Source organism: Coregonus lavaretus (genome assembly GCF_964263955.1).
Source record: "Coregonus lavaretus genome assembly, chromosome: 39".
Lineage (NCBI taxonomy): Eukaryota > Metazoa > Chordata > Actinopteri > Salmoniformes > Salmonidae > Coregonus > Coregonus lavaretus.
Genome location: NC_140026.1, coordinates 7,157,511 through 7,173,409, shown reverse-complemented (window position 1 = coordinate 7,173,409; position 15,899 = coordinate 7,157,511). Strand labels below are relative to the sequence as shown.

Genomic DNA, 15,899 nt, shown 5'->3' with positions numbered 1-15,899 from the left:
CATCTGTCCACCATCCCCCTCCATAATTATTACATCTCCTCTCCCTCCCTCTCCTCTCACCTTCGGGTGTCCAGACCAGGCGTACAGCCAGGAAGTCCTGCAGGTTGTTGAGGAGGGTGTATTTGACCCGGAAGTGCTCCTGCGGCCTCACGGCACTCGGACAGGAAGCTGTCATCACCAAACGGGGGCGGTCCAGTCTCACGCTGGGCAGCTGGTAGTGAGTCGAAATGTACCTGGGGATGGGAAATGAAGTAGTTAAAATAAGGTAGTAATGAGGTAGGTATATTTGGACAGTTAAGTAGTTAATGGAGAGTAGTTATTATGGGATAGTTCCAACTAATACTGGGTGCACATGTATCTGGTGAAGGGAAGGCTTGTAGTTATAATGGAACAGGTATAGTGAGTGTGTGGGGTAGTTCTAGTGATTATGAGGTAGTTCTAGTGATTATGAGGTAGTTCTAGTGATTATGAGGTAGTTCTAGTGATTATGAGGTAGTTCTAGTGATTATGTTGGGTAGTTCTATTAATTATGAGGTAGTTCTAGTGATTATGTGGGGTAGTTCTATTGATTATGAGGTAGTTCTATATATCAGTAGATGTAGGCCTACCTGGTAAAGGGAAGCTTAGAGGTAGACCAGTGCAGCACAGCTACCAATGGAACCTCCAGACCCTAAAGTAGAAATAAAAACACATTCCTCACATGATAGCATGCTGTAGACATAAGGACATTGTTGGCATATCTATCATGCATATGTTTAATCTAAGACAGTTGAGATGATCTCACGCTAATGCCGGGTGTACACTACACAACTTTTAAAATCCTTAAATCGCTGAGCCTCTCACATTAAACTGCGATCTTTCCTGTCGATTTTTGTCATCTTGCCAACGTAGTGGCACAGACGGGGGTCACACACTAGACGATTCTTCACTTGGTCGTGAGGATTCTCCGTACCGTGCTGTCTCGCTAAAACAATGATGTGATTAGATTTAACTTAGCTACGAGTTGTGGCTCAAAGCAGCCTCATAAACGTTTTCAGTCAGACATTCACGCTTGCCATACAGAGTTTAAATATATAGCCAACATTTTGAATTGAATAACATCGCTTGTGAACGTCAAAGATGTAACGATGACACTTTGACTTTGGTTAAAGGCAAGTACGAACGCATACTAGTAGTAATCATCGCTCCTGCTCTAGTCTACACATTCTGGATGAAGCGAAACAACGTCATCATCTCACTGGTTTCTTCTCTGGCGAGCTCTCATTGGCTATTGCTGATCACCGTTCTCAAAACCTGTCGTTGCACATCTCACACTACAAGAGCATTGCAGATTTTGTGCTGATAAAATCAAACCTGTTTGAAATTATTGGGACATCTGGGACTGCTCAGAGACGAGATCGGTAGCCCTCAGATTGCGTCTCTGACCCGCTCACATTAAACGAGCGTCCGTGACGGCCGTGTGTCCCGAGTAGGCAACGACATGGGGACTTTGTCTCCGATCTCCAAAACATGTCTGGGACTGCTAGATCGGGGCCAAAGTCGTGTACATCCGGCTTAAGTATGATATTATGGTCTGGAATGTATCTCACTGACACTCCCTTCGCTCCCCTTTATGTTACAAACTGGGACTATTTGATTTGATATTACACATTCTTCTTTCTCTCCATCGCTCCCTCCCTCTATATATTTATCTCCGTGGGAGAATCTCTCCTCGCCTGCTTTTGAAAAGGAGGAAACGTGGAAACAAATACGCTTGTATGAAAAGAGACGTCTGCACTCGCGCGTCATCAGGCAAATGACGTTTACAGGGGTGGAACCCCAAAATAAATGTGTAAAGCGATTAAAAACAAAATGTAGCTAGTTGTGCAAGACATTTTCTAGATAAAAGGATAAGTAGCGTTTAGTTTTTAAATGTGTGCATGCTTTTCTCATTTGAGAAAACAACAGCTGATTCAAAGGGGGAGTGTCCAATGTTTAAACCATTTCTGCACTAGCCTCCTTGAGGATACTCTTGTGCATCCTCTGCCGAATTTGGTAATCAAGGAGGTGAGCATAATCCTCCATTCGCCTAATAATGAATTGACACTCTCCACAAGCATTGACCACTTATCGGTTTCAGGGAAGGATTCAAGGAGAGGTCAGACTTATGCCCAATTGAGACTCATCCCCCACTCTCACCTCGCTGGACTCTTCCTCTGGCAGGTCTCTGAGCTGCAGCTGAAACAGGAAGTTCTGCTCTTCCAGGGCAGAGAGCATGCTGGGAAGGTGGGAGGAGCTACTGTTCATTCTGTGGAACGACCCCATGGCAACCTCTGCTGATTGGTGGCTGCAGACAGGCAGTACAGGATGTTGTTGGCATGGTTACAAAAAGTGGTACTTTTTACATTCTGATCAAGCTCATTTTATTTAACAGCAGTTTAAGAAACGGACAATATTTAGACAGACATTACATCTTTCAAACACTTGTTTACCAGACACTGACGAAGGCCAGTTTAGCATTACATTCTAAATGGTTAAGGTTGGGATTGGGGGTCCCAAAATCCTAATCTGTAATTACCAGACATTGTCCACTAGGAGGACAGAGCCATCAGGCATCATGGGGAGATAGGACGCGTTGAAGTTAGGAACAACCCTCACATTGCTAACACACACCTCATCCTGGGAACTGGAGTTTAATACTGGGGGACAGGAAGGTGGAAGTGGGGGTGGGGGGTAAAAAAGAGAGACAGGAACAGGAAAACAGAGAGAAGGAGAAGTTTAAGTGATGTCATGGTAGTATTGTCTCCTAAACCAATGGAGTCACTACCATAGGACAATATTTATATACATACACAAACCCCACCTCATTAAAGGAAGAGTGCGACATTTTGGCAACTGAGTGCAGTTTCTCTGCGTGCAGTTTGAAGGAAGTTGAAGGTTGTTTCTGGAGCCACAGCTAACTAGAGTTAGTGCAATGACTGAAAGTCTACAGGAACTGCTAGCATACTACCTTCAACTTCCTTCAAACTGCACTCAGATGCCAAAATGTCGCACTATTCCTTTAATGGGATGTGGATGTTGTAAGTGGGGTTTGTGTATGTATTTATAGAGACATAAAAATGGTATGCATGAGTTAATCTGACTCTGTGTAAGTGGAAAAAAGGGCTTACAGTGCCTTCAGAAAGTATTCACACCCCTTGGCTTTTTCCACATTTTGTTGTGTTACAGCCTGAATTTTAAATGGATAAATTTAAATAAAAAAATTGGTCACTGGACTACACACAATACCCCATGATGTCAAAGTGGAATTATGTTTTTCTAAATGTGTAAAAATTAATTAAGAATGAAAATATGAAATGTATTGAGTCAATAAGTATTCAACCCCTTTGTTATGGCAAGCTTAGATAAGTTCAGGGGGGAAAAATGTGCTTAACAAGTCACATAAATTGCATGGACTCACTCTGTGTGCAATAATAGTGTTTAACATGATTTTTGAATGAATACCTCATCACTGTACCCACACATAGAATTATCTGCAGTGAATTTCAAACACAGTTTTAACCACAAAGACCAGGGAGGTTTTCCAATGCCTCGCAAAGAAGGTCACCTATTGGTAGATGGGTAAAAACAAAAAGCAGACATTGAATATCCCTTTGAGCATGGTGAAGTTAGTAATTACACTTTGGATGGTGTATCAATACACCCAGTCACTACAACGATACAGGCGTCCTTCCTAACTTAGTTGCCAGAGGGGAAGGAAACCGCTCAGGGATTTCACCATGAGGCCAATTGTGACTTTAAAACTAGTTGAATGGCTGTGATAGAAGAAAACTGAGGATGGATCAACAACATTGCTTTGCCTCTTTATTTGCAGTATGACTTTAGTGCCTAGTTGCAAACAGGATGCATGTTTTGGAATATTTGTATTCTGTACAGGCTTCCTTCTTTTCAGTCTGTCAAATAGGTTAATATTATGAAATGAAGGAAGCCTGTACAGAATACAAATATTCCAAAACATGCATCCTGTTTGCAACTAGGCACTAAAGTAATACTGCAAATAAAGAGGCAAAGCAATTCACTTTTTGTCCTGAATTCAAAGTGTAATGTTTGGGGCAAATCCAGTAAAACACATTACTGAGTACCACTCTCCATATTTTCAAGCATGGTGGTGGCTGCATCATGTTATGGGTATGTTTGTAATCATTAAGGACTGGTGAGTTTCTCAAGATAAAAAAAAAACAGAATGGAGCTAAGCACAGGCAAAATGGTTGTCAAGCAATGATAAACAACACATTATGAAAATAATAAATGGGCAAATATTGCACAATCCAGGTGTGGAAAGCTTTTAGAGACTTAACCAAAAAGACTCAAAGCTGTAATCGCTGCCAGAAGGTGCTTCAAAATGTATTTACTCAGGGGTGTGAATGTTTATGTAAATGAGATATTTCTGTATTTTATTTTCAATACATTTACAAAAATGTATAAAAAATACTTGTTTTCACTTTGTCATTATGGGGTATTGTGTGTAGATGGGTGAGAAAAAACATATTTAATCAATTTTGAATTCAAGCTGTAACACAACAAAATGTGGAATAAGTCAAGGGGTATGAATAGGTCTACTTTCTGAAGGCACTGTATTTGTCAAAATGTCGCACTATCCCTTTAAGACAATATAGGGTAATTTCAGAGGGTGCTCTTACTCTATAGTGTAAATACACACACATCACGTATGAGCATCATGTATGAGCCATTACACTTATGAGCTATTGCATAACAATGTAGTAACACAGTGGCAGCGAGGCTAAAGTACTTGATTTGTCATATTTTGCTCTCTGTTGCTGTTAATAAACCAAGACTGTGTTAACATAACCACTAGCTTGAGCACTTTGCTTTCAAACAGGATAGAACATAACAAATATGCCATTTATCAAACACTTTTTTCCAAAGGGTCTTACAACAGTGAGTGCATAATTTTCCCATATGGGTGGCCTAAGCGGGAATCGAAATCCACAACCTTAGCATTGCAGGTGCAATGCTCTACCAATTGAGCCACACAGGACCAACCATGAACCTTCATTTGGCACTCCTCCACTAGGGCATTACGCAAGCAGCTACAGTACTGCCACCAGATCAGACTGGACACCAGCAAGTGATTAACATTCCTGGTTGATTCATTCCAGAGCCATGTATTTAGATAGACTGAGGTTTCTGCATTATGATGCATTTACATGACACACCAACATTCTATGGCAGCCATGTTAGCGCCCCATTAACATTACATTGGGAATATTTAAATAATGCTATGCAACTGAAGTTCTAGAATTAGAACAATATTCAAAATTCTTAAAGTTGGCCCAAATCTCTAAATACATGGCTCTGATTAATTCCAAAGAATTAAAAGGATTTTACACACACACGAGAGGGTTGTTATTGAGCTTATCCCTGTGCTGAGGACTAGCATGGACTTCAGTGGACTTATATGCCTAAGCACTTCCATAAACCAGCCAAGCTTGTTTCAATCTTTACTTTGTTCAGAAGTCAGGAGCTCTTGGCTCTGCTTCAGAATAGGGTAAGAGTGAGACTTAACAAATCTGAGAATAGAAAGCACCCAATGAGTCTAGGGTTAAGAAGAAATAGTGTGAGACCATTCTAAATCCACAAACAACCCCCTACCATTTATAGGCTATAACTAGGGTCCATAGTGTTTGTTCTTCAGTGTAACAAAGTTTGACCTCCCCAGCTCCCTACCTTTGAGAACGGTTAGGTGCTTCCCAGAGACGGTAATCTGTTGACATTTCACAGTCGGAGGAGGAAGAACACTCAGGGTGGTGCTGACTGGACAGAGAGGGGGAAGATGAGGGAGAGAGATATTTGTCAAAAACCATTCTGTACAATCTTTAATTGAATGCGAATATGATGTATTATGTTTTTTGAATTTCAAAGGCATGTGTGTGTGTTTGTGTGTACCCTGGGCCTTGAAGGTGTTGAGGTCCTGTCTGAAGGTGTGTCTGGGGCTCCTCAGCTGTAGGATGGTGAGGTAACCATGTTCCCTGATCTCTACATTCTCCTTCTCCTGCTTCCACACCGTCACTACGATCTGACATAGACAGGAATACACAGGTTATGGCGAGGTTATGAACATGAATAGAGTCACTACGATCTGACATAGACAGGAATACACAGGTTATGGCGAGGTTATGAACATGAATAGAGTCACTATGATCTGACATAGACATGAATACACCGGTTATGGCAAGGTTATGAACATGAATAGAGTCACTACGATCTGACATAGACAGGAATACACCGGTTATGGCGAGGTTATGAACATGAATAGAGTCACTACGATCTGACATAGACAGGAATACACAGGTTATGGCGAGGTTATGAACATGAATAGAGTCACTACGATCTGACATAGACAGGAATACACAGGTTATTGCGAGGTTATGAACATGAATAGAGTCACTATGATCTGACATAGACATGAATACACCGGTTATGGCAAGGTTATGAACATGAATAGAGTCACTACGATCTGACATAGACAGGAATACACAGGTTATGGCAAGGTTATGAACATGAATAGAGTCACTACGATCTGACATAGACAGGAATACACAGGTTATGGCGAGGTTATGAACATGAATAGAGTCACTACGATCTGACATAGACATGAATACACCGGTTATGGCAAGGTTATGAACATGAATAGAGTCACTACGATCTGACATAGACAGGAATACACTGGTTATGGCGAGGTTATGAACATGAATAGAGTCACTACGATCTGACATAGACAGGAATACACAGGTTATGGCAAGGTTATGAACATGAATAGAGTCACTACGATCTGACATAGACAGGAATACACCAGTTATGGCGAGGTTATGAACATGAATAGAGTCACTACGATCTGACATAGACAGGAATACACCGGTTATGGTGAGGTTATGAACATGAATAGAGTCACTACGATCTGACATAGACAGGAATACACAAGTTATGGCAAGGTTATGAACATGAATAGAGTCACTACGATCTGACATAGACAGGAATACACCGGTTATGGCGAGGTTATGAACATGAATAGAGTCACTACGATCTGACATAGACAGGAATACACAGGTTATGGCAAGGTTATGAACGTGAATAGAGTCACTACGATCTGACATAGACAGGAATACACCAGTTATGGCGAGGTTATGAACATGAATAGAGTCACTACGATCTGACATAGACAGGAATACACAGGTTATGGCGAGGTTATGAACATGAATAGAGTCACTACGATCTGACATAGACAGGAATACACAGGTTATTGCGATGGTTATGAACATGAATAGAGTCACTACGATCTGACAGACAGGAATACACAGGTTATGGCAAGGTTATGAACATGAATAGAGTCACTACGATCGGATCACACATACATACACACACACACACACACTCTCACCTTGACCTTGAGTGTGTTGACGTGGAGTTTGTCCAATGAGACGGTCAGAGGGAAGATGACCTCATTGTTCAGTACCACTGGCTTGTCCATGGGTGACTAGGAGAGAGGACGAGACAGAAAAATTATATTATGTGTGTGTGTGTGTGCAAATGTGTATGTGTGTCTGTGCCACACAGAGAGAGATTATGTAAACAATGGGCTCTCACAAAGAGAAAGAATAAGGATTTATTTGGACTATAGATTATCGATACGGATGTGAGTCACTGCTGCTATCCACTCTCCCACATCAGCAGTGTATGATGGTCAAATATGATCTTTCACAAATGACATGGCAAATGGAAGTGTGAATGACTGCCACAAATACAACAATCCATTCCCATTATTTTGCCCACATTTACTATTAACTGTCATAGTGGGTGTTATCTTGCAGCATTGCCAACACCCCAAGGTTCATTTGTTTGGCTATGAGCTGCTGTGTTATGAGAGGTGGTATGACTTCTCTGAAAATATGAGTGGGTTGTTTTTGTCTGTCTGCACTGGCACTGAGCAGCTTAATAACATGGAATGGCGAGCAAATATTCCACAAGCCCTTCTCTCTCTCAAAGTCAAGTTCAGACAAATCGTAACAGTGCTGAGGCTCACAAGCTTGAGGCGTCTTGTATGTCATCAGTAACTACTAGCTAGCACCAGCCTGTACTGCAGATCACAATAAGTTGTCTTAGTCAGAGTGAGACAGTATTTTGGCTTGTTGAGTCAGTGCATGCAGGAAGTTGAAAAAGGTCTGGTTGACTTTGGTTGTGGTTTATATGTGTGATTCTGCTGCATGAGCAGCTGCACTTTCTTATCAGCTCAATACATTTACATTTGAATGGCAGCACTTCCTATTGCACACAAGAGGTGTACACGTAGCCTATTGTAAAATACAATAAACTGGCCATGCTTAGTCCACTTACGGACCCCTCTTACCCTTCCACTTATTACCCGACTGTCATTCATTATTTCATATTACCTGCACCGGTGCCCGCCGATACTGCCGCCCATCAATCCCCGTGTTATTGTGAATGAGAAGCGGCTTGCATTCTCTGAAGCCTCGGTTCCTGGACTCCCTCCTGCCTATATGGGATGTACCCACAGCAAAGTCAACCTCGTCGGGGTCCTCGTCTGCACCGTCGTCGCTGTAGCTTCTCTGGAACTCATGGGGGTGAAGTTGAGAGCGATGTCGGCTCTCGCCGGGGCAGACACTTGCTACAGCGGAGAGGGACCCTACCAGCTCCTTCCAAGCCCGGGTACCGCTGTCACTATCCCCACTTCCCTTTGTCTCGCCCGAGCCCGACCTTTCATCTCTGGACCGCAGGACCAACAAAAACTGCACCGTCTCGCCGAGATAGAGGTGACTGCGACGGGGGAGAGTTCGGTATTTTGACGGGTCGGAAAGGTCCGTGATGGGAACGGCAGGGAAATACATAAAATACTCGCATTGCGATTCCATCATTAGAACCATGGCTAACGTTAGCTAGCTTATTTACCCGGTTATTACTACATACAAACAAGCTAATACGATTCACACCCCTCTTGGAGTTATATTCTCCGTTTATGACCAGCGTCGACAGCTGGCCTACTTTCTATGAATATATGCTCAATAATAAACATTTAAAATCCAATTCATGATGTCCATCAGTCGATGAACCTACAACCGACACCTCACTTTGCATTGTGCTTCAGTACAACCAGTCGAGCACAACCAGTCGAGCACAGAGAAAAATAGCAGAATATTTAAACTAGGCAAGAGTAATCAACTGCCTATAAATAGAGTTCACAGAGGCCCACATAGCAGGCATTTCTCTCACTAGTCAGGTAGGCCTACTAAATAGCTAAATACTATAGTTAATGTATTATTAAAAACTTGTTTGACAATGAATGAAATAATACTTGCTTGTCAGTTGAAAACATTGATTGAAAAATCTGTTAAACCCATTGTAAACGTGATGTGATCAATTTGCAACAATGCCTAGAGATTTGGAATGTCTATTTAAATCTTAAATAGATAAGCCACTCAAAGCCTCACTAGGATCACAGGCAAAAGCTTTATAAAACCAATGAATGAATGCACGCAAATATACTGTATATCGAGGTTTTCAACCATGTATAAACAACTTCAAGTAACAGAGAGATAATGATACGTTAAATATAGTTTTCTGAAGTATTACCTATGATGTCTGCAAAAAGTATGCTCTCAAGTATGGTAAAATAGTCCCAATTTGAATTAGAATAAAAGTCATATCAAACCAGGACATTATGCTTGTCTGTTAATGTTAGGCCTATCAAAGAAAGTTTATATTCCCTTGATTTACCCTAGGAATTATTTCCTCGGTTTACCCATACAAATTAATTAAATCATAATGATATTCATTCAATCCATAATACTCTTTGGTGGAGGGACAATGTATTTAAGTTACATTTCATTCCTTCAACACCTTATTCCACTTTCAAGAATGATCACCATTTAATGTTTTTTTAATGGCAGTGAGAAAAGATGTGTCATGATTCCAGGTGAGTATGCTTCAACTCAACATACATGAGACAAGAACCCTTTATTTCAATAGTGTACAGTACCATTCATTCTCACACAGACATACAATATGTAACATGGTTCCCATCATGTGAGAATAGTGTATCAAGTCAATAGTGGAGAGGTCAACAGAAAGGTATCATTATCACAGTACCACCCTTATGGAAAAAACACATTAATTTCACGTAAAGTGTTCCAAAACCACATGAATTTCACGTAAAGTGTTCCAAAACCACATGAATTTCACGTAAAGTGTTCCAAAACCACATGAATTTCACGTAAAGTGTTCCAAAACCACAAATTTCACGTAATCACATGAAGTGTTCCAAAAACGCACGTTTTCACGTGATCGTATGTGACGTTAATGTGATAACATGTGACAACATGTAAAGCCACATGTGATAAACTACACATGTAAATTGTTCCACATGGGAAATCATGTGATTTTTCTGAACGGCATAGCAATCTGCACAAAGATGCCTTGAAAGTAGCCTGTGAGACACTCAACCTCTAGTTAAAAACATCAGCCTTGGGGGTTGAGCAGCCTTACAGGCCGAGTTCAAGAAGTGTAAATCACATCACTTTAATTTTTAACAAGTTTTGAGGAACAAAATGCAAATATCTTACAGTATTGTCAGTAGGTAAATTTGTGTATATCACTCACTGCTTTTTGTGTGTGTGTGTAGTTGTATTCTTGCCATTCTTTTCATGCATAAATAATTACTAAACGTGGTAACTTGGGTCACGTACCATACATTTGTGTTTTTGAATTAATGTATATTGTTAATATTATAATAATGTCTCAAAGAAATGGGTAATCAACATAATTCAATTGTGTATCAGTGTGTATGTTTCCATTAGCTCTTAAATGTAAAAAATACAAAAATACAAAAAAAAAAAAAAGTGCATTCCAGTCAAATGTACCTTAAAATAATACATACAATATATGAGATTTTAAAAAGTAACGCTAAATACAGCAAGCTGTCATTTTTAAAGCCCTGTTCCGAAATCTAAAATGTTCTAAGGCAAAAAAAATACAGTTTTATTAACATTTGTATCTTTGTCATTCAACATCTATTTCCCTCTTAAAACCACCATCTCTGAGTCTTGGTCAAGACGATCAAAAACGACAAACATGGAGGCAGAAAAATGGGCTTTAAGTTGAGAAGCCCACCATAACTGTAGTTCATAAGGATGTAAGACATAGAAAAGGCAGATAGACAGAATGAAAGAAATAGCAGTAGATGTAACCAACAAATTCTATTTTTAGTTTTAAGTCTAACTGTTGAAATAAAATCTAAAATATATTTCAGTTGTGGATGAATCAACTGTATTGCTGTTCAGTAAAACTGCCTGAACTCAATAAAAGAAAGGCAGTTACCCAACGGTGTGTAGTATACTGAGATTAAATAAAATGATAAAACGTCACGCCTCATAACAGAAAGGCGTAACATAAATTCACCTTTAAAGGAAAACAACAACAGTTGTAAAAATGCAGTAGGCTAATGTGTCAATGTGATTTAGAAAAAAATAATGTTTTAGGTTTTATGGACACTGCATTCACTGACTGTTTGTCACACACTGACAGACGCCACTTTCACAACGGTGCAATTGTAATACCAAGTTTTTTTCAATCCCTTTGGTGCAATTTTCACAAGTATGTGGTATATTTTCACTACTCTAAGCACAAAAATCTAAAACAGATCATCAAAATGGCTCATGTTTGTGAAAACTCCAAGCACATTTTCCATTGACTGAGCACCAAACCAATTCACACTCACTTGTTCACTGCACCAAATCACTCTTTCAATTTGCAATATTCACTTTACTTTCGATATGATTTTATAATTTGCTAACAATACAATTAACTATTACTTAATCAAACTGCTCACAACTGAACCAACATGATGTAGTGCCTAGTTAACATATATAGCTTGATAACTGCTGAACACTGTCAATTTCAAATCATGTATGGATGTGGCTGTAAATACTACATTATCATTCTCCATCAGCCAGTGTGCTTCAATAGGATGAAGTGGAAAGAGTCACTCTATGTGCTACCATTATAGTGGTGTATAATGCACTGCTGAAATACCTGGGGTTATATAGAACAACATTCCACTCATTATCTGAATTTCATTTATACACTGTAAGCTGATGAATTTCTAGCAGAGAGACAGGCAGTACTGTATCAGTTGACAAGTCACATAGAAAAGGTGATCTTGTACAATGTTGCATGGGCCGAAATAGCATACAACACCGTGCTACGTTTTTACAGTAGCCAACTGCTTTACAATACCACTATTTCTGATTATTTGTCCTACGTATGTACTGTATAAGGATAATGAAACTAAAATTGTGCACGTCAAGTTATAGTCAAATACTGTGTGTTATCAGTTTAGAGTTTTGTACGTAGAGCTTAGACAATATACCACTTACATCTGAAAAACGTGCCAAAGTGATTGAAAAAAAAATGGCCGTGTGTGTTCCCCTGTTGTCTAAAGAAGCTTCAGGTACATTCTGTTCTGTTCAAAGATGCTGCGACGCCAGCAATTCTGTACTGTAGATTGCTTAATATAAGTTCACTGACTTGGTCACAGAGTCTCTCCAAAAATCACAGCTTGTTCCGCCAAAGACATGAATACATAAATAGTCAACCAATAATAACATCCTGTAGCCTGGTCTAAGATCAGTATAGGAGTTGATTAATACAGTACAACTAGATCTGGGATCAGGCTAGCATTACACCTCCACACCACCAGATGGCGTAACCTTATATAGGCGCCCCATGGTCACCTGACACCAATTGCGCTGGCTGGCTGGCTGTGCCACAGAGACGTGTGAGAGTGCATTTCAATGAGCTTCCATGATTCACATTTACGCTGTCAAGCATGACGGAGTACAGTGTGTGTGTGTGTGAAAATGTATACACTATGTAAGATATGATGTACATATGTGTTCTTGTATGTAAGGTATGCATGAGACATACTCAGGCTACACATGTGAATATCTATGTGTGAGGGGGTGGACTCATAGCTGGCATTGAATACTGCCATTGAGCCAGGGACATACTGTGTATCTTACAATACATACTGTATCCACAGTGTATGAAATGCCAGACTTAAAAGCCACACTAAAAAGGTTCATAGTCAGACTTGCTATCCATTCAACCACAGTGCTTCAGTTCAGATACAGTACATTGCTGCTGTACACTTCGGTCCCTATCAAAGTATCATGTGTTAACATTAAAGGCCCAGTGCAGTCAAAATTCTGTTTTCCTGTGTTTTATTTAATTTATACCGCTGATGAAACCAACACTGTAAAAGTTTTGTTTTTTAATCAGTGTTATTTCTTGATAGTTGCTGGTTGAAAAAAAACATCTACACAGGAAATTCTAATCAGCAGGCTTGCATGGGCGGGAGTTTGGGCTTTCCATGGTAACATCACCATGCGATAAATTGGATAATAGACCAATAACAAAATAGTTTAAAATCCTCTCTGCCAATAACAGCTAGTTTTCAGTTTCCCCCTCCCCACTCAGACCACTCCCAAACAGTCCTAGCAAAATTCTTGCTTGAGAATTTATTTTTTCATTAAAAAACAATTTTTGCCCTTTTTAATGGAAATCTATGACTTAATTGTTACCCAGAAATATTTGATATTGATATAAAAACGGCTGCATTGGGCCTTTAAGAGGTTTTCCGTCTATACCTCATCCAGAAGACATCACAGTAAGGCCTATTGTGAGATTCACTGCTCTCCAATGCTGACTTCGTATCAGTGGAGGCTGGTGTCACTTTAAATTATAGGCTGATTGTGTAATGGCTGAAATGGAATGAATAGAACGGTATCAAACACATGGAAACCATGTGATTGATGCCGTTCCTTTCACTGCATTCCAGCCATTATGAGCTTTCCTCCTCACACCAGCCTCCGCTGCTTCATATGGACTACATTTTCTACGCCAGGCACACTGCGTTCAAAGGGATGGATTCCGTTCCCATCCTCAGTCAGAACATGCAGTTCACACCATCCCTATCCTAGCATGTACAGTAGCTATGGCTGGCTGCCTGTCTGCTGTTTTATCATTAGCGTTCAAGAAAAAAAGGTAAAAGCCTAGTTATTTTTCTAAAAAGAAAGAAAATGCTGACATTTTGATTGTGCAAGAGAAGTTGGACCTCCATATCTCAAGCAGAGAAGCAAACTTTTTTAACAACAGTTGGCCCACTGAATGCAATGCAATTCCATTTCAAGTCCCATTGAAAAACATCCACAGTGTTCATAAAGTCCAGAGTGCGAATTATACCCATGACATTCAGGGGAGCCACTACGGGAGGAAAAAATATATTGGCCTAATAGTAAAGATATTTTAATTTAACGGTAAAGATGTATTACATTTTAATGTGGCATGAACACAACCAGTCAAACATATCACTTCAAAATGTAGGCTACCTGCGGCTGTGCACGTTCATCCAAACAGTGCACTGGGCATGCGCCATTTAATGAATGGAAAGAGACATCTGCTACAGACAGCATCAGTGTAATGACATTAGGTGATTGTCATAAGGCCTTCTACAGTGGGGGTATTCTTGGATGCCAAGGGAAGCTATGTTTCCCCTAAAATGTGAAAGAAAAAAAGAAAAAAAGTGTTTAATAATTTTCCATCAATTCCCAAAATGAATCTACAGGTAACTGCCAAAATAAAGGAAACACTTGAGTAAATGAGGGATACAAAGTATATTGAAAGCAGGTGGTTCCACACAGGTGTGGTTCCTGAGTTAATTAAGCAATGAACATCACAACCTGGTTAGGGTCTGTATAAAAATGCCCAGTTGCCAAAAAATTTGGCTACCATGGCTAGAAGAAGAGATCTCAGTGACTTTGAAAGACTGTCTCAAAGGAGCATAGGGGGTTTAAAGTGTGTGTGTGACTCAGTCACCAGAGCTCAACCCAACTGAACACTTATGGGAGATTCTGGAGCGGCGCCTGAGACAGCATTTTCCACCACCATCAACAAAACACAAAATCGTGGAAGAATGGTGTCACATCCCTCCAATAGAGTTCCAGACACTTGTAGAATCTATACCATGGCGGCAGGCGCATTGAAGCTGTTCTGGCTCGTGGTGGCCCAATGCCCTTTTAAGACACTTGATGTTGGGGTGTCCTTTATTTTGGCAGTTACTTGTATCTCACCAGAGAAAGGTGCAGAGTGAGCGAAACGCCGCCCCTCAGTCATACATGTTTGGTCCCGACAGCATCAGATATATGGCCTACACATACTGAGCCATAGAAGCGGTGAGATTGATGCGTCTTGCTGTGCGTGTTTAGGTCAAATTATCAATATGCAGAGACCCCCTCCCAAAGTTTGACTTTTGTGCCTTTACAGGAGCTCATGTCTCATTCAGGGAAGCTTAGCTCCCCCTGCCTCCCCCATAATGTGCACCCTGACAAAGTCAATATGAACATAAGGGAGTCATAACCAGTCATAAGGGAGTCATAACCAGTCATAACTAGTCATAAAGGAGTCATAACCAGTCATAACCATTCATAAAGGAGTCATAACCAGTCATAAAGGAGTCAACCAGTCATAACTGTTCATAAAGGAGTCATAACCAGTCATAACTGTTCATAAAGGAGTCATAACCAGTCATAACCGTTCATAAAGGAGATAAGACGCGCCAGAAAAATGGGAATGTACAGTAAAGTGGAGGCGCAGCATGGTTGGATGGAGAATGGGTTTTTATCCCTGTGAGTCTCTTGGAGTACTTGAGTAATACTCAGTAGTACTTGAGTAACAGAAATACTCAACAAGTGCTTGAGTAAGAATACACAGGCTCAGTCGGGGTTTAGTCTTTTCCATTCCCTATCTAGAATGAATTCTGGAAAACGATC

The 15,899-nt window shown here is 40.3% G+C and overlaps 1 protein-coding gene across 1 annotated transcript in view; it reads right to left on the bottom strand.

The window, feature by feature from the left end:
- LOC311112676 (trafficking protein particle complex subunit 14-like) overlaps positions 1-9,156 on the bottom strand; it is a gene marked incomplete at its 3' end in the record, with an annotated part of 10,596 nt that extends 1,440 nt beyond the window's left edge. The window contains exons 1-8 of the mRNA XM_084155810.1: positions 8,448-9,156; positions 7,439-7,534; positions 5,947-6,076; positions 5,728-5,814; positions 2,558-2,678; positions 2,179-2,326; positions 609-670; positions 34-233 (exon numbers count right to left, since the gene is read on the bottom strand). Of these exons, the coding sequence (XP_084011936.1) occupies positions 34-233; positions 609-670; positions 2,179-2,326; positions 2,558-2,678; positions 5,728-5,814; positions 5,947-6,076; positions 7,439-7,534; positions 8,448-8,939 (1,336 nt within the window). The 5' untranslated portion in view covers positions 8,940-9,156. The remainder of the gene's footprint in view (positions 1-33; positions 234-608; positions 671-2,178; positions 2,327-2,557; positions 2,679-5,727; positions 5,815-5,946; positions 6,077-7,438; positions 7,535-8,447) is intronic.
- Between the last annotated feature and the right edge of the window lie 6,743 nt (positions 9,157-15,899).